The following is a 22,991-nucleotide window of genomic DNA, read 5'->3' on the forward strand; positions in this document are numbered from 1 at the left end:
CACAGCCTCTGGACTGACACAGTTAAGAACCATAAAACAGACTTTTAGTCTTGCTATACCTAAACTTTTAGGGAAGGATTTATTTCATCTAATGTCAGCTTCCTGCCAAGCAGAACAGACAGCCAAACCAGTTTCCTCAGTTCCAAATATAGCCAGTAGAAATCTAATCAATACAATTTGTGGTGCAATTCATCTGCCTGAACATAGAACCTGCTTTAGTAAGAGCCTAATCACACCCTACACTCCAAGGACTGCACTGACTGACTCTGCAGGGGATATAAACTGTTTTAGATGCAGGCACCCACTACAGTTAGGTGAATCTCATCTGTAAATCAGTCTTCAGACAAGCTTCTCTGGGCAAAGGTATATTGACATCCATGGTCACACCAACTGAAGCTAATTAGGCTATTTATATACTACATCTGTAATTGTTTATCCCTATATTTCAATTTCCCTCATTATAGAAATCATTGCATAAAAATTATTTAAAGAATATAAAATTAATTTTGAGAGAAATGCTGATATTTGGCAACTCCAGTTATGATGTCCTTTAACTAGCTTTATTAAACACACTTTGCTGTACAAAAAATATGGCAATAAGAGAAAATTTTATGCTATAGTTTTATTAAAAAAATTCTGAATCTCAGAATTTGTAGCAAAGCAAGTGCACAAAAAATTGTTATTTCTGCAGTTCTGATGTTTCTACAGTAATCAATGTCGCAAAATGTAATACAAACCCACAAGTACAGTGGAAAGAAAATACTTGCTGCCAAGCTCACCTTAGAAGGATAAAACACATACCTTCTCATGCTTCTTCATGAAGTTGGTCTTTCTAATTTTCCCATGATGCTGCAAGCAACAGACAAGAGCAAAGATAATTAAAATAGTCAATAAAGAATGTATACACTACAAATGGTAGTATGTTACTCCAGGTCTACTTCTTTACTACACTTCCAGTTATTTGCCTTTGATGTCACTATGAATCATTCTTACTATAAGCCCTAAAATTACACTTGCCTAGCTTCTCGCTTCACCTTGTCCCAAGTGGTGCAAAGCCAAAACACAACATGCTAATATTTTTTGATGACATGCATAAGTTTTGTTTTTTTTAATCTACTCAGGAACTGATGAGATAGTAAAAATTGGTTTATAATATGACTTCATGCTACCATCCTCCTGATATCATCAATCATCAAAAAAAAAAAAAAGACAGATGATGACTATCATAATTTTTACAATATATCCATATATAAAATCAACCAGAATTTTCACCTTTTATTGACCCTGGTTTAGAATCTGGATGGTACAAAAGTTGGCAGAATGACAACCAGGAATTTAATCAATACAATACAAAGTTAGTTCAAGGTTCTTGAGCTAAATGACAAAAGGAAGGAAGAGGAGAGGGTGAAGGGTTAGGGGTGGGTGTTGAAGCAATGCAATGTAATTAAAAGCTGCACATCTTTATGATTGTCTTAACAAAGGAAGGACTATTAAAAGAAAATAGTCAAGTGCTCTTGGAGCTCAACTAAAAATGTGAGGGCAAGACAAGGGCAGAAGTACAGTAAACAATGTTACAAATGAATGAGTTAAAAAAGAAACAAAAAACCCAAGAGAGATATGAAGGATGAGGTGTGATGTAAAATGAGTGAAGAGGTATAATAATTTTTAAACACAGTTAAGTGCTATTTCTCAAAACATCCCCTGATGAGTTTTTCCTTCCTCCATAGCCCTGAGAAGTATACCTTATAAGCCTGCTCAAGGAATCAGGAAAAAAAAAAAAACTCAAACATTTAAATGAAGAAATAATTCTTTTATTTAAAATCTTGTACTTAGTATTTGTGGCCCTCAATACTCAGCCCTGTCAAAATTATCTTAATAAATGTGGCTTTTCTTGACTGACTTCTGAAGAGCTAAATAGTAGACAGGGCTTAGGTTCAATTCACATGATCTGCCTGATTTAAGAAAATAGCTAATTCAGCTAATACATATCAAACACAATTAGAGACAGCAAAGTAATCATTTTATCATGCCTTTAAAAACTGAAGGGCTAACTGATACCATATGACTCGCAGGAAAAATGGTGACTTCTGCTTCACAAGCTCTTGGAAAAATACCTGATAGCCATGATAGAAATACCTTCCTGACCCCTGCTTCAAAAAAACTTAGAAATTCATGTTTATTGTACAAAAGTTTAATGCAGTTCATGTTCAAGAGTGGAAATTTACCCAGAGATACTACAAAAGGAGAAAGGAAAAATCTAAGTTGAAAAGGTTGTTCAGTGAATGCAAGGAAGATGTGGCACATTTTGGCAACATGCTCTACAGATTTGACTCTTGCATGCTTTCCCATTTCCAAGTAGAAACATTTCTTCAGCAAACAAATCTCTAAGAAAGAAAATGCTCCAGCCAAGTGCAAAGAACAAGGCTTGCCCATAAAGAAAATTTGCCTATCTACACTTATGCAAGTAACCCCTCACTCAGGAAGGGACTAAATAGAAGGGTGAAACACCTATAGCTTTCAGTAAGATCATACCAGAGCTTAAACTGAAAACATACTAATATTTCATCACTAGAAAATGCAGTAACTTCTCAAAATGTGTATCTATGATTTTTTTTAAGAGGGAGTAATATTTTTACAAATTTGTTTTGCCCTCATTTTCTTTAATTGCTTACACCCATCCATCACGAATGCCATACATTTATACACACATGCATATATCAATACATACTGTAATAGCTGGTAAAATGCATAGAATGCCCAACTGCCTGATCACTTTTCTGATATCTGCCTTCCCACCTACATTTTGTCAAAGAACTCAAAATGAAGCAGTGAGGCAGGCTTGAGGAGCTTGAAGATCCTGGGTCAGGAAGAGACATACAATAACAACTACCATCAATGGCACCACAGCACTTGTCTGCAGTATGACCACAACTTAGCTCACAGGAGAAAAAGAAAAAAAAAAAGAAGAAAAAACAAACTCATCAACATGTACATGACAACACCTTACAGAAAATAATGTTTAGCCCAGGAGTTGGTAGTAATGATTAATATATTCATCCTAAAACATGCATTACCACCATTTCAACACAACACTTACCAGCTAATGTAACCACATCTCCTGCAAAATCAACTGTTTGTATGTTTCTGTTTCAAAAACTTAGAACTCTATAAAAAAACCTAGGAGTGCACTAAGTCATTTTACCTCCGTAAAGGCCAAGGCAGTTTTGGTTTGTACCTTACTCTGGAAATCGAAGTGTGGCTTAGAACTAAGGACACTGTGGTCACTCCACTAAAATCTTTTCAGAACAAAGCCGTATCAACTTAGCAAAGCACGGTGCTCATGCTATAATGGCTTTATGCATAATTCGACATGAAGAAGAATTTGGGTTTATTAGACATTCAAATCACTTAGTGATCATTACCAATCACAGTATGGGATCTACAGAAAAGCTGCTCATCAAATCAACCAAAGTGCACGCAGAAACAGAGCTCAAAAAATAGTTGAAGAGTTTTAAACCATGAAATTCAGTACGCAGGAATTCAGTTAACAGCGCTAAGAAATAAATTTTGTTACCTTAAGAAAGAATCTTTTATCTGTCCTAACAGGATTGTAGGAGGCAAGATAAGCAGCTATTAGAAGAAATTTGGAGTAATAAGGAAGTTCCACATGGGTATGTGCAGAAAGTCCTATAAAATAAACAAATACTTCATGAGTTAACCAAAACCCAGCCTGAACATCCATGAACTTCAAATTAAACTTCCCTGTATTCATTTTCTTTTCCTTCTCTCCTGCTCTAGTGCCATAACTAAGTATGACTTTCTCAGCCCCATTATAACAGAAGCAAACTCAGGGAAGGGCCAAGGAGCACGGCACAAAGCTAAACAAAGCTAACATTCTGAAACCTTTTCAGACTCTCAGCAACTGTACTTGAAGCATCAGAGGTTCATAAATCTTCCAGAAAAATTATATAAATAATTCCAGACTACTTTCATTTAAGGGAATTTTCCTGATAGACAAGGCAGATAAGGGATATATTTAAATACAACGGCAATTTTTTTCAAGATTCAACCTTTAGACTCCTCTGGACCAACAACCAGCTTGTCCAGGAACAAGGCTGGCATGGTGAAGAAAGCAGCACTGCTGCACTTCCAATAAACAGTTCATCTGTGATCAATGATTTTTAGCCACTGTTCTATTTCCTACCAAAAATGTTTTAAAAAATTTAAACTTCATTCAGTTGACTCTGCCTCCTTGTATATATGTATACTTAATTAAGATTAAATGCACATATTAAAAACCACAAGAACTACAGTCTAGTGAGTATTTGCTTACCCTCTTTTTGAGGGGAACTCCAAGTACTTTTACTTTGTAATTTTTACCCTTACAGTTCTCTGCTCTTTTTTTACATGCTTATGCATAAGAATAGGATCATCAAACCACCCTTCATCACCTGGCTAATTACAGAAACCATTAAAGGGTCTCTCTCTTGTGCCCTCTTTGCTTACAGTTTTTACTTCAACAGTTTCTTGTTTTGTGACACACCTGTACCCTTATGCTTTGATCCACAAAAATCAGCAAATAAAGATCAAAGAATTAAACATGTTTAAAAGTTTTGATTCAGGGTCCACAGTATAGGGAAAAGCATCCTAGATGACTGCTAGTAATGATTTCCTCTCATGTAAGCATAAAAGAACAGCAGTTTTAGGTTCATTTATAATGAAGAGATTCTCTTGTACTGCATGCTATTTATAAAATGCAATACCAAATAAACTCTTGCAGACAGACAATTTAATGTAATACAAAAACATCTGGTTTAAATACATTTAAAATTAAGTCTCCCTTCACACGGTTGTCAGATGTAAAATATTTCATGATCATCCGGGAGAGAGTTTAATACGAACACTTTGAATCAAACTCCTTTGGTCAAAAATACTGAAAATTCACCAATCATAAACCAAACACAGGAAACAGTCTGATGATTGCATTTATCTCATGGAATTGTCATGACAAATAATATAAAAAAATGTTCCCTAAATATAAACCGGTCAAAAACACATGACCAACTGACATCACTAGGAAAATATTTCAGCATTCCTTCCCAAATTGTAAATGAAGGCTGAAAAATATATTGAGATTCGACTTTCCAGCCTGTCTGAAGTATAAAACCAACAAAGCTGTACTTGTCCAAGGAAAGAACACAGAGAACACTTGCACTTCTGACACTTCTCTTTGCAAGAAATCTGGACGCAGGATAGGTGTTTTGGAATGTGCAAATTCAGTGCAGTACACCAGGTATAACACTCTTTTCTCTCCATTTGAACAATTCTACCAGTTGGCACCCAGAGGTTTGACCATGAGGGTTCAGGCCATTCCTCACCCATTTTGACATAAGAAATATTGATGTAAAGAAGACTGCTTTTACCTGCAAAGGATATTAGGAAAAGTTACTCCCAATATATATGATCAGAAGAAAATATTCCTTTGTAGAACACCTTCTCAAAGAACCATGATTACCCTGAATTGTAACTGAATACTAGCAGGTAGCTTTGTCTGTGTGGTTTCATCCGCATGCTCTCAGATGACAATGACCAAGTCAAACCAAAAGCATATTTCACATTAGGAGCCCCTACACAGTTACTGTGTTTGATACCTTTCAATTGCCCAAGCTCTCCACCATCATGCTGCAAACGCTCCCACTGTGAGCTGAAAGACAGATAATGCAAATACATAAATATGTAGTATTTGATAGTCTTTTAGAGAAAGCTACCTGCTTGGTACATTCTAATTTTGTGACACTGCCTAGGATACAGTTAGTGAGAGAATAATTAAAAATACATGGTCTTACTGTCTCACACGTAAATTTTAATAATCTACAGACTATGTATCTGATTTAAAAAAAAACAAAAAATTGTTAGATTTAGGCATAAAAGACCTAATTGTAAAATACCAATTTCTTCCCATCCAACTACCATGAGTAAGCAAATACCCACAGCATTCCAAGTTTCAAGAATAATAAAGAATTGCATAAAAAGTAAAAACACTGATAGTTTTGATTCTTTTTAATCTGCTTAATAACTGTTCATGTTTGTGAGACGAATACTATAATTACTTCATAATGTAATTTTGAAGTCAATGGAAGTAATCAAGATGGATTATTTTGTCAGTGAAAAATGCCCCCAAGTAGTTAGGTATTTTCCTAAACAATAGAAAAAAAATTCACTTCTGAACTTCCCTTAAGGAATGACATTGCTAGCAATTTCACGTTTTGGATCATTTTGCATACCACAAGGGGATTACAAAAAGATAGGTTTGTTGAAGTAACTATTTTGGCTTGTTTTTTAAAGTTCCTCATGAACAGAATTTATTAGCCATAGCCATAAAACTTATAAAAACAGTGTAATGGGAGTTCAGGTAATACTTAAATTACAGTGCATGACAGAACAAGTCATCAGTGAGTTAAGGTTTTATCCAATGTCTATTTTACAGGCAGAAACAAAAAGGTTTATCTTCCTTTCAGTTCAGAGAGCACAAAAGCTGATAGCAAAGTTCTATTGCTATAGATTACATGGTCAAGAAAGAAACAGAGTAATCATAGTTCTGTGGCCAGAAACACCGATATAGTGATTTCAATTCCTCAAGCATTTACTGGCACACAGAAGTAAATCTGTAAAACTGTTAGGCAGAAAGCTGGAATTTCTGATAAAAGTCAAGTCAAGCTCAAATTTATAATCAAAGAAAACTGTAGAGGGAAATTACTTATTTGGAAACAATTCACAAGCTATTTTCTATCATAATCTTTTATTACAACCTAATTAGAATAGGCAATTACACAATATAAAATGTCAGGAAGATCCTGAGTAGACTGTGTAATGAAGATCAATACTGAATATAAATATATATTTGAACCAAACAGTAAAATGCTGCATTCTACAGTGAAGTCTAGCTTGAACAAAGCAAAATCAATTCTCTTTTTGAAGGAATGATCACATCTCTAGAACATCAGCAAAGACTTCTACTATACACTCAGACTGTGACCAGAATACCCTATAGCCTCAATGACATTGAAAGGAAAGAAATCAGTATGTTTTTACCAAGATAAAGAAACTAAGCAATGATCTCTCTCTGAATGATCTCTCTCTACATACTGTAACACCAATCACTCATCTTAAAGGTGAAGCGAACATTAAACTTAAGCCAGTTATTACCACAGTGAATAAACATCACCATCCTTTTTTTTCTAGCAGTCTGGCAGCTTACAAAATAAACAAGGAATCTAAAACAATACCAAGAACAATAGCCATTAATAGGACACCAGATTTTAACGCTGTCAAATATGACAATTTCACATAAGAAAAAATTTGCCCTTGGAAAAGAAAATAAGGGATCAGAAAGCACAGTCAGCAAACAAACCTAGCTCTATCAAACAAAGCTAAGAAACACAGATATTCAAAATCTGTAATGTCTCAAGAATTTTGAGGCTTGCACACATCCTTGGTACAGTGAATATCTGGCAAGCTAACACATACAGCAGTTTGTTTTAAACTGTGTCTGTATATTCTGGTGATGGATTCCCATGCCTGGTAGTTTCATACATTACAGAAAATGGATCTAGCACCAGTGTAAAGGAGAACAAAACCTGCTGCCACTGCTTTACTTATTGAATCTACTATATGCTACAAATACCACTTAGTTTAAATCTCCTCCTGAGATACGCTATTTCTAACATTGTATGGCAAGAAAGAAATGCACATTAAAGAAAAAAGATTACATCTGGCAAAAAAGAAACACTAGCCATGAAACACAGCGAGAGGAAGGTTGTTAAAAACAGCAACTTCAACAAAGCAAACAAGCCTATGCCCTCCAAATTACCTGGATATTTCCCGGAGATAAACAGTCTGCATTGCCTTCTTCAAATGAGGTTCAATATTTTTCCAGAGTTTGCGGGTGTCGCGTTCATTTGCTGCAGCAAGCCAGAACCAACTCTGTTAAACATTTAACTCGTACAACACTAAAACTCATCCCTGACACCTGAACAGTCACAGGCATAACACAGTCTAACATCCTGACTCTGATATGCTGCTTTAGGATGATGCACCATTGCCATCCACTCAGCAAGCACATGCTGCCACACAAGCCTGTTTCTCTATGCTCTGAGATAATCTGCGTCAGTTAGACAAAACTTCTCCTCTTGGTTTCTTTCTTCTCTTACTCTTGACAAAAAAAAAAAAACAACTTATCCCATTATTTTGTCAAAGTCTTGATGGTTGAGTGAGGAGAAAGATTTATAGGAAGCAGGAAAATTTTCAGGGTATTTCCATCTTTATTTCCTACAACACCACCACCAAATACCATGTACTGCTTCTGCTGCAAGTGCTAATGACTGGGTGCAACTGGAGCAGGCAATGCTGTTGTGACCACAGCACAAGGATCAGAGCAAAGTCTTCACCAAACAGCACCTGCTCTCTCATACACCCACTCAAACTGAAGACATAGACTTACCTTCCCCTCTGACCACTGGTTCACAGTATTTAGCAAAATTGAGTGCTGCCTACAGAAAGCAAAAACGGAACATTAAAGTACTATCTATCTGATCCAGATATAGAGTATAACTAGCATGCTTATTAATTCCTTTGCAAAGTCAACAAACCCTTTTAAGTCAACAATTATGCCACTTGCTTACAAACATTATACTGTCATGGCATCATTTCTGTACGATGAAATGAGAACAGAAATCTATCACAGGTTACACGGCTTTGAGCTCAGCAAGATCTGCTTATTGTACTCGGGGTTGCATCTTTTAAACTAACATAATAATTTATCATTATAAATGCAATAAAAACGTTTTCATGAACTTTTCTTACTCCCTTAATTTTCAGATAAAAAATTCCATTCCAGGAGAAGTTCAGCACACTTAAACACAAGCAGAAATTATTTTATTTATTTATTTATTTAAAAAATATGCTAACATATTTCATATGCAAATGAAATCCTTTTGTCAAGAGTAAGATTAAGAGATTTTTGACAACACTATAACCTAGACTTTCTTCTAAAATGTTTAAATCAATATCACACAGAATTTTGTAAAATATCAATCCTCAGATTTCATTCTCTTTTTGTCCTACTGCACTTTAATAAATCTGTGTGCTAATCCACAAAACTCAAAGAGTAACTTTCATATAGAAATCTAATAAAATTCCAGAATATATTATTAATAATCACACATAACAGCATGCACATTTAAGAGTTTGTATTAGATACTAAGGAGTTCAGAAGCCTGCATTCAGTTGTATGTGTCTGTCACTATCTTCTATGGAAGAGACTTGCCAACCACAAAAAGAATTTAAGGTGCAATCACGTAAGTGTTTTCGTAGTGTTGCACAAACAAATAAAGCATCTAAACCTATTGAAATTCTCGTAAGCAGAGCTACTCAAGTACATGTCTGCAAGAACTGTGACCCTGGTGTCTGTTTCTGTCTCCAGCAATCTCATTTACATATAAAACCTGCATGGTTAACAGAAAAGTTCAGAAAAGCTGAAATTTAGCAGCATGTTCCTGAGGGAAACACAGGCAGAACATTCAGATCATCTCTCAAGCACCGATTTCTTCACTGATCAAGTCAAACTTGTAAAATTTCCTTGTACAGTTAATTCAGTAATAATTGGATTAAGATAATGTTTGTCATTGTTACTAAGCTTATACAAATGTCACCATCAACTAAGTTAATTTTCTTCTGTTAAGCTTGTTTACTATTACATTAATAAGATTAAACCCAAAAAGGTTAAAACACCTTTTTACAAATACTTTCAATTTATTACCAGAAAACTACACAACACTGGAAGCCCTTTACAGCCACCAAAACAACTGCAACCTTTGTTATGGATTTTTAGGGTAACGACATTTTAAGCTAACATATTCTTAGAAGGGCAAATTTACACTAGATATAAGGAAGACTTTTTTACTATGAAGGTGATGAGACACTGAAACAGGCTGCCAGAGAAACTGTGGATGCCCCATCCCTGGAAGTTTTGAAGGCCAGGCTGGATGAGGTTTGAGCAACCTGATCTAGTGGAAGGTGTCCCCACCCATGGCAGGGGAGTTGGAATTAGACCTTTAAGGTCCTTTCCAACCCAGATCATTCTATAATCTCTAATTTTCCCTTTGTCCATATTCAACAATAAAACTAGACTTTCATTTGGCAAAAGGCATCCCAAAACAAAGCAGCAACTCTAAAGAAGCTCATCTCACCAGATGCCGAAGTTCTTTCAGGTCTCTACAGACCATGTAGAAGACACCAAGCAAAATATTGATATATGCAGCATAGAAATCTGCAGAATATTCTGGGGGATGATTCTGAGACAAGATCTTCTGTAGATGTCCTATTTAAACACAAATAAATTTTGCTGTTTTCAAGCCAACTTAATAAATCAACCACATTTGTGGAAAAACAAACAATAACCATCACTAACAAAATCCACCAAAATCTACGCCAATTTGAAGAACCAGCAAATGTAATGGAATCAAAACATTACTTTGAGATTTCTGGCAAGCGGAAAAAGACAAGACCTTTACAGGTTGTGTGACTATAGACTTCAACATTCCAGTAGTATTACATATTCTAGGTTCTGTAAAAGGCACACTGATGAATCTGGAAAAAATTTTTGAATGTCCTTTGAGAAAGTGTTACATAATCCCCAAAAAGCAGATTTAAAAATTAGTTTACCTATGCTGTAATCTGGAAAATACATGGTGAATGGCTCAAAGCATCCCATGTTTGGACGGAACAGTTCCCACACTATTTCACTGAGTAGAACAACTGTCACATTTCTGTCAGTCTACACAGGGAAGAGAAAAAACTGTATGAGAGAATCACAGGCAGAGAAATAACAAAAAACCAGTACATATTAGAGCATAAATGAGAAAACTTATTATTGTAACTTTTCTGTTTCACAAAAATCATTAAATTTACAGTTTATTTCTATACTAGTAATTTGCATTAAAGCTTCAGCTGGCATAATCAAGCAGATCATACATTTGTAAATCTTTGTAATTATATGATATTTCTCTCCAACCCCTGCCATGTCACTGACATGTAAGCCTTGTGGGGTGATACACAATACCAAGTAGATTCCATCCCAAAATTAAGAGAACATTTTACTTTAGTAATTAAACACAGACTTTCAGAGCAAAAAGAAAACGTTAAAAAGCAAAAAGAAATTTCAGCGCCTCTGGAATCAAGCTATTACTTTATTTTAAAGACCATCTGGTCTTTAAAAACAAACACACAGACATCCCAAACCAAAAATGCAATATGACCTGTTTACTCTCCCAACTGTTTTAGTAGTTAACAACAATGGGGCTGTTCATAGTAATATATTTTTGTAACCAAGTTTTTATTGACAAAATGCCTGCTTCAGACTGGATGTGTTGATCAATAGCTAATAAAATGCTTCATATTAAAAACAATATTGTTATATTTTGGTCACCATGCAAAATATTAGCTACTTAATATAAAGCTAAAACTGTCTGTGAAGATGATGTGTCGTCCTCCTTCTTTGCAAGGCTTTTGCAACCATACTAAAAATTCTGCCTAACAAAAGATGCTTTTAAATATGGTTCTTCAAGAAAGACATTTGAAAACTATTAAGGCACCTCCTTAAAACAAAAGGATGGAACCTGATTGAACTGATTGATTGACAGGCTTGTGAATGACTTGAAAGACATTTAAATGCTATTCCCTTCCCTGAAATGTGGGGAAAATAAATATTTTTTATTTTTCCCCCTTCTTGGTGAAGTGGCACCCACTCATATTTTTTACTGTTTCTTCTTTGTTTTTATGGAACATAAATTATTTTTTTTTGCTTTCAACAACACAGTATCTTTCTGCATTTCTTTCAGTTGATTTCTTCTCCCAGAACTCCTAATGTTTCAGCTGACAGAAGTACTAAAATATATTCAGCTCACTTCCTGACTGATCATCCAGTATGAAGAACTTCAGTACTTTCCATCACAATCCTCAGAGAAATCAAGCATCCATGAGCTATTCTTAAGCAGCAATCCACCAGTGCCATGATATCCTTCCCTACTACTAGTGGCATTCCAGGTCTCCTTTCACTCCAGGAAGAAAGAGATGCAAGAGATTTGCTCCTACCATATTGCTCTGCAACACTGGCTGCACAACTCTTTTAGAAAGCCTCAGTCCAGAATCCAGAATTTAAGCAACTGGAATATCAGCATTCAAGACAACAGACTTGTTTGGAGGTTAGTTTTGAATCTGGAAGTGTTCCTCAGGCATATATAAGTCGTAGTCTATGGGGTTTTGATCCCTGAACACCAATTATAGACCCAAGTTTGCCTCCCTTCTCTGCAGAACAGGTTGTTTCTGCTTCAGGAGCAGCCTAGTCCAGAACATGGGCAGAACAGACAAAAAGAGACAGAAAATGCACCAGCTGTCAGGAATAAGAACACAGCTGTGAATCAGTCTTCATTCAGTAGAGAAATCAATGTGACCAGAAGATTAAGAACACTACACAAAAGCTTTGAGATAACAAGCATAATTTCAGCTATTTACATGTTCAGATACTTCAAAGTACCAGCAACTTATGGTTTTGTCTTCAGTTTCTTTTCAGGGAATGTACCACTTTTGCTTATTTTAAAGCAAAAGCTTTGATGCTTCAGAAGTGAGAAAGGAAAGCACACTGTGGTTTACTCCGATCAGAAACGTACTGAGGCACAATTCCAGGAGAAGTGTGAGAAAACTCTCTAGCAAGTCAAAGCACATTCACAGCTGTTGAGCTGTGCAGCTCCAGCCAAATTAAACAGCTGGTAGTCTCTTGAAAATTTCATTCTTAAAAAGACAAATAACCTAGAAAAGACAGCTATATATCTGACATGAGCCTCCAAATATTCTACACATCAGACATTGTAAATAAGATACCATTAACCACAACTAAAAAAAAAAAAAATGGGTCTAATAAAAATCTCCCAATGTTTAAATTCTAGTTTGGTTTCTAGTTTTGACCACTCTTTTGGGGGAGTGAGGCTTAATTTTTCAATTTTTCTCATCTAAAAAATCACTTATATTGATCTGTGACCCTGGATGTACAGGATGTACCACATGTTCAGTTACTTTCAACAGGCAGGACACATATGATAATTTATTTCCAGACACTCACCAACTCTTGAAGCCTAAGAAATGCTGGCAGGATGTTTGCTTCCATTTCCCTCAGCTGTTCTGCTCTATCCAGAACCTTTTAACAAAACAATGATATTATATAGACAAACTCAACTCCTACTCTCACATGGACTTAAAATTAATTCTTAGCTGCTGGAAACTGAATTGGAGAGATTATTGCTTCAGAAGTGCTTCCAGGAAGTCCAAGCAGCTCTGCATCTAAAAAAAACATACAATCCCTAGACAAGCAACATTTTCATGCCTTATGGCAGGAAGAAATATTATTTAAGTCCAGTCAGGAATATCACAACAAAGTCATGATATCTTTAACAACCATTGAAATCTCCATTTTTTCCCCAAATTCTTCTAATGTTTCAAATTTTCATGCAGTACAGTAGCACTGTAACTACATGCTTACTCTAGGAGAGTTGTTTTTTCCTATTACATGATTTTTCAGAAACAAATAAGAGCTGATATTCTGACTTTTGAGAGAAACTTTTCTTGCAATCGTTTGCAGCCAAGGAATTTACAGGATTTATTGTATGCAAACTTCACATAGCAGTAACAGATGTAGCATATGTACAGCTTAAACAAGAAACATCTTAAGCAAATAACATTTTAGAGTCTGAAGAATTAAAAGAGAAGCATGAAGACATCCATAGTTACTCTTTGGTTAAAAAAAAAGAAAAGTCTATTTCCAGCACACCTGAAATCTTGACAGAAATGAAAAAAGAGAATAGAAATACATTTATTTTGTGGCTTATTTACTACTTGCATTATAAATCTAAATTCTGAAGCTCATTACTTGTGTAGAATTATTGCTCTTGAGATAAAAACTATAGGTCTGTAGAAAACTATATTTTCTATCCTATTACATAGCTTCTCTCCATCAAAATCTTACAACATCTATCATTTCTGTTGCCTACAATAAGAAAAAGAACTTTATGTGGACAACCAAATATTTTCTGAAAATATTATTTCAGAATCCCACCACACAAATCTGAAAGAATTATCTCTGCATCAATATCTCACACTTTGTGAACTTATTAAAAACTACAATGTATGATTTTATATTGGTATCTGCATTTGGTTCATGTAATAAGTGACTTCAGGAATGAAGACTGCTTTACACTACAGACCAAAAAGTGGCTATGTATTTTTACTAATAAAACACTGCTTATTGGACCCAGCGACATGCAGCAACCAAACACAAAGCTTTAAGGTCTTGACCTAAGCAGATCACACTTTTTAGTTAAATGGGAAACTACAGCTCCTACTTACAGCAGAAAAAATGCACTGTGACCCTGGCTTGTGGAAAATGTCAACTGGTTCATAGAAACAGCCTTCCCTCAGGTCTATAAATCTATGCCTTATTCTTCGGTGTCCACGTAGACTTGCCACTCTTCAATTTTTTAAAAAAATCCTACACTTTCTAAAACCAGCTGCTCACTTACATTAAACAAAGTAGCTCGATACTTCTGTAAAGTGCTAAATATTGTAAATGTATGAATGACAACAACTTATATCTACACCAATTTTTCAGGTAGTTAAAATGAATAAATTCATTTTTCATAAGTAATCACAAGCATTCAGCACCTATGTTTGGGTTAAGAGAAACATTTAAAATCTCCTTTGCTCGAAAGTAAACATTTATCTTCATTTACTCTGAGTTAATTGAGCTGAAGTATTACATTATTTACTACTGAAATGAAATTGAATAAGTCAGTATTGCCAGTTTATGTTACCAGCATGCTCGTCTTCCAACAGTCTCAATTTAAACCACTCTACAATAAATTCAGATTACATACGTTAATAAACATGAATTGATTTCTCCCATTCCTGTCTGTTCCCATGCAGAATGTAGCTGAAATACTAATTTAATACTTAATTCTTCTGAGGCAACAACTATTTTCATGATACAATTGAACCTTTGTAGTTATTTAATGCTTTATTTTCTACAGCCATTGTTCAAGAACTTCCTAATTTTCTGAGTGATGCCAATTTTCATAGAATACATGAAGAATTCTTTACTGATATAGAACAGTTTTTAATCCAAATACTAATCTGATACAAGAAGTATTATGTGAAATACACTGAAGGTTATTAGAGAGATAAATTTTGTGCTTATGGAATTGCTGAAGAATGTCAGTATCACTTTTGTGACAGTAAGCTAAACTAATTCTCTATTAATAACTTTTTATCTGTTTTAAGTGCTGGTACACTATTTTCTTCGTTCCATTTCTAAGAAGTATGTCAAATTTATTAACCTTGTGACCTATAGGAAATGATAAGATAGTACTGTTTCCACTAAACATGATAATGAAGTTATTTAACTCAGTGAAGTATTTTTAAATGGGAATAAAACATACTTAACTATAGCTTGTGAAACAGGAAGAAGAATGTTCAGTATAGTTATGAACTTCTTGTCTGACTGCAAAAAAACCCTCAAGCAGTATGGGCACATTGAGAGCTTAATGACCCTGGGTAATCACACTGCATATTTCTCACAGCAATCAATCTTAACCATGTTCTTGTTTTCTTAAATAATAAATTTCAACTCTTTTAGAAAAAAAACTTAATTCCTACTGCTGGCCTCTGTATATTCTGCAGGTCCACACTATATATATATATATATATATATATGTATGTACATTTACACATCACTAATGCTACAGCTTTCACATTGTCCTTTCATCAGGCCCCTTGTATGACTGAAATTTGTTTCCATGTTCATCTCTCAGCACAATAAATGCTGTTATAGTCTGCAAATTTTGACTCCTTTATGTACTTAAGATTATCACTGTAAAAAAACCCCAAGACCTAGACTAAATCCTAGTATTCTAGTGTAACACTGATTCAACAGTTCCTGCAACCTAAATTCTGATTATTTTTCCTGCAATCTGCTGTTTATTCCACTTGAGCATATCACCACTTTTTTCACTGCACTCCTTTTTTTTCCCCATCCTTATTTTAAAACTATAGGTCCTGTCTCTGAGGGCCACAAGTGTAGCTGAAGATGTAAGATCTCAAAAGCATTTTTACAGAGGAAATTATGCATTTTAGTTCCTTAATATTACCTCAAGTTCTATTCTAGAAAACCAAGCCTTGTAATTTCCATTATCCACATTCCCTCCTGCCCTATTCTCCACCTCTGCTTTCTCATTTGTGATGCTATTTTCACAAGGAAACAGATAAGCATGACTTACTAATAATAAAACAAATACAGGCACTATATATTTAAAGACTTTGTAACAGTATTACATCCCAAATTTAAATGTGTGATATAATTTATGTTCATTATTAGTTATGCTATACAGTTTTGGTGTAGAAAAAAAATCTAAAACCGGGAAAAGTACAGAACCTCACCTAAAGCCTGTAAGCTAACAGAAAGAACCTGTCAACAGGCTCCGAATGAGGTCTACGGAGAAATTTTGTGCAAACTGCTCTATAAGGCACACATTTCAAATACAAACTATCAATAGCCATTACTCACACCCTTTTCGCAGGAATGGGACTGGACATTAAAATGAAATTACTTACAATGTATAGTGTTTGATCTTGAAGCTCCTGACTGGCCACAGCTTGTTTAAAGAGACGAACAAAGTCATTCAAAGTATCACAATGCACAGGAGAGGTCTGCTCTGTGCCAGATGAACAGCTTTGCAGCTGGATGAGAATTTCTTCTAGCAGAAGTCGTGATGTAAAGTATTCCACACAGTTCACAAACACATGAGGAAGCTGAAGAGAACAAGAAAAATTACACAACTGCATTTGGCTTTTTCAGTGTAAATACTACCGAAAGAGTTCTCTCTTCCATATGAGAGAACCAAAGAAACCATATCCTGCCAGCAGAATATAGAACAAGTAAGAACCAAAATAACTTGTTAAAAAAAGATTATGTACCTAGTCGAAATATTATGTATCAATACAAACTGAAGAGAGAGTTGATAAGTCTTCAAATGGAAGTATACCTTCAAATTATGTTTAAACACTGAAGCACAATGCATCCTTTAAATATGTTGAAAAATTGTGAGCAATAGACAAAAAGAAAACCAAACAGCATTTAGCTCATAGAAATTTAGACAACTGTAAGACATTACAGTATCATAAAATGGCTTATTACAAATTACAGTGTCTAGAAAACACAGACATCTCAAAGAAAGTAATCTCCCCAGCATATTCCCCAGAACTACTGTGAACGTTTTTGGTATTCAATGCACACAAATTGTAAAGCGTAAGCTTCTATACCAGACTCATGTCATCAGCATGATTGTGCAGAACATTTTCAGAAAACCAGATCCTTCCAAGCAAACAGTGAGTGAAAAAAACAGAGTATGAGATACATTATAAGTATCAATTTAGTAATATTGAAAATCTATGGTCATTTTTTAAATAGAAGGCACTATAACCCATAAAATAATACCAGCAGACAAACCCACCTAAGGCAAAAAAAGGTAATTTTCTAGCAACCCTATTTTTAAGACATAGCTTATTTGCACAACTCTATAATCTCTGGTAAGGCAGATGCTCTTTTCCATACTGAACATTAAAACCTCTGGAAGACGTTAGTCACTGGGATGCAGGAATGTGGTTGTCTATAACAAAAAAAAATGCAAGTACTTCATTCCAATCTTCCTTCTTAAAATATAATATGAATCAGCAGCTGTGGGGAAGTGTGGGTACATGCTAGCAATCCACTCACACAGCATGTAAAAAAAAGCTTTTCTATTATTTAGAACACCATGAAAAGGAAAGGGCTACATCACCAAAAAGCAGCTATTCAAAGTGCTGCACCTCCATAGCAGAAGGAAAGCTGGGTGCCTCAGATGCGATTCACGCCACCACAGTACACAGGAAACACCCAGACGCGGCACAAGAAGCTCTGTAGAGAGCTGCTGCTCAAACCAGCCTCTTCCCAGGGCCTGGCCACACCTTCGGATATGGTGTGAGAGGTCAGCTCAGTGCTGTGAACAAGGCATGAAAGGCTGCTTCATGGAAGAGGATCATAAACCCCTGCCTTCTACTCTTCTCCCTCAGCAGAACTTTTAATGAAAGGGGTTTCTGCATAAAACCCGCAGATCAAATGATAAGCTCACTCTGGACATGCTGAAAGTATCGGGGCTATAGAAACATACAAGTGAAAATTTATGGTTTAGGCATGAAGTGGGCACCTGTCATTGGATTTAAATCCCTGAATTTCATGACTGACTAAGACAGAGGTATTAACAGATCTAGATGGGAATTTCTGTAATGACAGCCTTCAACTTAAGAGGACTTTAAAACATGTTTTGGAAAAAAACTAAAACAAGGAGTCAATGGAGCTACTTCACGCTAAGTCATAGAGACAAGGTGAACAATATTTGCCTCCTTTTTTATAGTTTTTATACTTTCTTAATAAAGTTATTATGATTTATATCTCGGAATGCACATTTGCATTTTATCCTAGGTGACCTAGCAAGCAGAGTGATGCAATTATGACACAGTAAGTGGAGGAGAAGAATCAGGAAGGCAGAAATGGTTGAGGAAACAAACCATTTTGAGAAAGTAGAGGCTATTTTGAGGAACCATGGTTATAAACTGTAAATTCAATATCCTTTGTGACCATTCCTACCTGTAAGGTAGTTAGAAGAGTTTGCATCACGTAAGTCTTTCCACTAGATGTGTGTCCATATATAAAGATGGATGGAAAACTGAACTGCTGACGCTAAGGGGAAAAAAAAAAAGTCGTTGTTTCAATTCTTCTTCTTTTCATTCAACAGATAAAAGATTTAACAATTAACTTTCCCCCTGAAAGAAAAGTTATCTCCTAAATTGAGACATTAAATATAAAATACAGCAATTATTATGGAATCAACAAGATCAAGTTTTATGTTACATCTTTGCTGAAATGCTGGGGGTTAAGTTGCAAGAATCAAGTATCACGTAACTGCCAGTGAAACTGCTCTAACAAACAACAGAAACACACACACAGAGAAAAGCAGTGGGCTCTTAACTCAAATTAGTTAACTAACTGAAACAAAACCCTGGCAAGCACAAATTGCAAGCCATACATTCCCCTAGCTTCTGCAAACGCTACAAATTGCCTTTCTTTTCATTAGGACCAAACAGAAAAGAATTAAATGGTGTGAAGGAGGAGATGGTAAAGCTTGCTTTTCTTTCACAAGGTAATATTTGATGTATCTATTTATTTAATGGTCCTGATGCTGTTCATTTCATATAGTTTCTTTAAGATGCAGGGAAAATAACTGAATTATTCTTTTTCTCCATTCTGAACAGGTTTTCACACAGGTGAAAATGAAAACACAGGTTTTTGTGTTTTCTAAGAATTTTGTATATTGACTTAAAAATGAATACAAAAATAAAACTGACACCTTTAATGAAAAACAATAGTCAGTTTATCCAAGATGAAACACTCTGGTGCACAACATGCACATTTGAGTTTCTTGACATTGATCAAGAATTGAAGTATCTATATTTAAGAAGAGTTGTTTGCCACTATGCCTGTAACATACATAAAACATGAATACTGTAATTTGATGTTATTATTAGTATCCATAATTAAAGACAGAAAACAGATACTAATTTCCAGTTTGTTACTGAATGTAAGCAGACATTCTGCAAGCAAACTGCTTATAAGTTTGCAATTAAAAATCCTCATTACTTTTTACCACAGCTTTGTGAAGCAGTTAACAGACTGTTTTAACAAACCAGTGGTTTCTAACTCTCATGACCAGCCTCAAAACTACTAAGAATCAGAACAATTTAATGTACTTAGAATTCAGACACTCAGATATTAGATTAACAGGTCAAAACCAAACAGAATTTCTACACTGACACTGAAAAAAATCACCCCAGAACTTTAGGTCTAGGAGGAAGATACTTACTCCCTGTTAATAACTGGCAAAGAGAGAATAGAGTTGTGGCAAAATCAAAATTAAGAGAGACAAAGACACAAATAGCTCTAAGTTTGTTTAGGTCCTTCCAGCTGCAAGGCATCTTTCAACCTTCCAACACACCAGAACCTACTGCCAAACACTAATGTTAAAGATGGTAACAAAAAATAAAACTTCAACAGAGGCAACCAAAGCACGTTCATAGAGACATCACAAAAACACCTTTAAATTTCTATTCTCCCCCCTGAGACAGCAGGATGCCTTTGTTCTAGTCAAATTCAGAATACAAGAGCACTACCTCGCCAAATATTGACAGCAACACGGACACCTGAGATTCTCGACAAGGCACCAAACTTTCCAAGTGAAGCAGGTCAGCTGCTGGGTATGCTGGATGTTCAAGATTAGGCATCTTGATATTCTAGCAGTCACCTAAATATGCGTGTCTCTTTTGATGTGCGGAGACAAGAAATAAAGTGATCTGGAAAATAAAAAGTTTGCATTATCATTTGCTTCCATACACATAAAAGGAAAAGGAACAGGAATTGATCAAAAATCTAAACAGACATTCTAGCTCAAGATAAGCATGTAACTATGACAGACTTAAAAGACTTGGTAAAATTGGACTTAACTACATAACTATACAGACATTTCCACACCAGACAAAATCCAAAAAAGCAAATCAAAATATAAAGGTATACAGGATATGAGCAAATCAATAAAAGAAAGAATTATCCTAGTTTAGTTAACTGAGGAATTACACTTTCTGGTTTTATATACATTTAAAAATAGCAAGAGAAAAAAAAATAGTAAAGTAGATTAGTCATAGATCATCACCTCCCTGAGCAGTCAATAAACAAGGATTTACAAACAGAAAGAGGTAGGACATAAGAAAAGGTAAGGATGACAAAGTAATAGATCTCTGGCTGCTAACAGGAATGCTAACCCCATCTTGAAAGGAGCACAGGCACAGGAGAAAATCCAGCTGATTGTAAAGACTGGAAATACTCCTTAAAAATAGTAGGAGTCCAAACCAGTTACATAAAACTAATATTAACGCCAGTTTACCTTTTAGACAAGGACTAGATACAGAAACACAAATGTCTTGATTGCTGTAACACTGGGAAGGCTGGATTTTAGTGACAGAATACAGAGAAACACCTCAACGATACTCTCTGCACTTCTGAAACTGCTGGAAAGATGGTACTTTTACCTGTTGTGATACAGACAACATGCAGAGACAACTGAAATAACCTCCACAGCTGGATTCTGACTTTGTCAAACACAACATGACAATCAAAAAGAAAGTTTGGAATCTTCATTAAGGCAATAAAGATATGAACTGACAGGAGTATTTGTATGTTATCAAGACAAAGATAATAAAAAAAGCACTCCCAGCTGTTTTAAATGTAAGTATTTACAGAAAAATACATTATGCTGGTTTTAAGTACAACAGCACAGGGAAAAAAAATTTAGCAGAAGGAAATCAGAAATAGCAAGGTAAATGGAAAATAAACTGTTCTGAAGGAAAAATGCAGTAGTGGATTACACCAACAGGAGAGCTACTGGGGTACAAGGAGGTTTGTAAATATAAATATACTTATGGAAGTACCTTAAAATAGAGCTCCTTTTGGGACCAATCTCTGGTCAGTATTTCCACAAACAGATTTGAGAAAATATTTTTCTTTTATTTTTACACTTTGCCTTCAGTGTTTTCTAAGGTAAAAGCTGGGATTGTAGAATCATCAACAGAAAAGTAAGTGAAATTAATGAGGAAAAAAATTATATCCCTGATTATATAAGTAATTTAGTATGTGTATTACATCTACTTGAAAGTAATCACATCACACATAACAAGGACTACAGTTAGATATCAAGAAACTAAGTCTGAAGTAACTTGAAAAATAAGTTTATTTATAAGTCAATCACATATTAAGTATGGGAAGTCAAAGTAATGCTGCTGTTAGGGGCAAAAAACCCCCACAATCATATGTATCAAGCAAACTATTTCCTGTACACAGAATCATACAAAGAGCACTGGACTACTTTACCAGCTTTGGATGGGTCTGTGCATCTCTCCACCGTACCTATTCAGGTATCTATTCAAAATGGAATGAAGACACAAAAATCCAAAAAAATCCAAATAGCTTGATTAAGTTAAAAAATTATCTAGGTATTTCAAGGACAAAGATAAAATTATGACAGGAGCCTCTAAAACCAAGGACAAACAAGTGAGGGAAAAGTTCTAGAAAAGGCTGAAAACCTTGTGTAAATTTAAGGGGAAAAAAAAAAACCAAAAAAAACCAGCCCTTTTCCTCCACTGGCTACATGAGAACAGGGCTTGCCTGTGTCCTAAAGGCATCTAAAGCCATAAAGCACTTAGGCTTTTCAAGGCCACTCCAGGCAAACTTCCCTCCAGAGAAGCACAAATCGCCTGCTGACCGCACCGTATCTGCCAGCCCCGCCTGCTTCTCACGCACCCCTGCAAACAGCAGCTCTCACCAAACACATTTCAGCCCGCGGATCAACACCTACATCCCTACTGGCTACACGCAGGTGTCTTATCTCCAACAGGACCCCATTCATGAGCTCACAAGAGAAAGGATGCCCAGAGCAACGTGTTCACAAAACAGTTCATTTACATTAAATGGCAATGATAACACAAAGGTAAGTATCAGCCAAAGCTTGAATTCAGCACGTTCCAGCCCGGGAAAGGTTGTACGTGTGACTCTAACCAGACCAGGAAGGTGCCAAAATCACTTTTCAGCTGAGACCGAGTAAGGCTGTTAAGAGCACAAGTTAAACTTCATGGCGGGACTCCATGATTTACTAGGACTTCTCTCAACTCACTGGTCCTAAAATACCTACAGCTGGCAGCCTTTCCACACTCTAGCATAAAAAATTACATACAAAAATGACTGAACTTAA

The 22,991-nt window shown here is 35.5% G+C and overlaps 1 protein-coding gene across 2 annotated transcripts in view; it reads right to left on the bottom strand.

Annotated features, from left to right (window-relative positions):
• The window catches only part of ORC5 (origin recognition complex subunit 5), a 59,557-nt gene extending 39,052 nt beyond the window's left edge, over positions 1-20,505 (bottom strand). Inside the window, exons 1-11 of one of the 2 annotated variants that reach the window (XM_068189637.1) lie at positions 20,365-20,505; positions 18,785-18,877; positions 16,714-16,911; positions 13,175-13,249; positions 10,723-10,834; positions 10,248-10,378; positions 8,501-8,549; positions 7,871-7,961; positions 5,652-5,704; positions 3,575-3,687; positions 802-849 (exon numbers count right to left, since the gene is read on the bottom strand). In XM_068189637.1, coding sequence (XP_068045738.1) covers positions 802-849; positions 3,575-3,687; positions 5,652-5,704; positions 7,871-7,961; positions 8,501-8,549; positions 10,248-10,378; positions 10,723-10,834; positions 13,175-13,249; positions 16,714-16,911; positions 18,785-18,877; positions 20,365-20,475 — 1,074 coding nt within the window. In that variant the 5' untranslated portion in view covers positions 20,476-20,505. The remainder of the gene's footprint in view (positions 1-801; positions 850-3,574; positions 3,688-5,651; positions 5,705-7,870; positions 7,962-8,500; positions 8,550-10,247; positions 10,379-10,722; positions 10,835-13,174; positions 13,250-16,713; positions 16,912-18,784; positions 18,878-20,364) is intronic. The other variant, XM_068189638.1, reaches the window with a different exon arrangement.
• Between the last annotated feature and the right edge of the window lie 2,486 nt (positions 20,506-22,991).

Source organism: Anomalospiza imberbis, chromosome 5, assembly GCF_031753505.1.
Source record: "Anomalospiza imberbis isolate Cuckoo-Finch-1a 21T00152 chromosome 5, ASM3175350v1, whole genome shotgun sequence".
NCBI lineage: Eukaryota > Metazoa > Chordata > Aves > Passeriformes > Viduidae > Anomalospiza > Anomalospiza imberbis.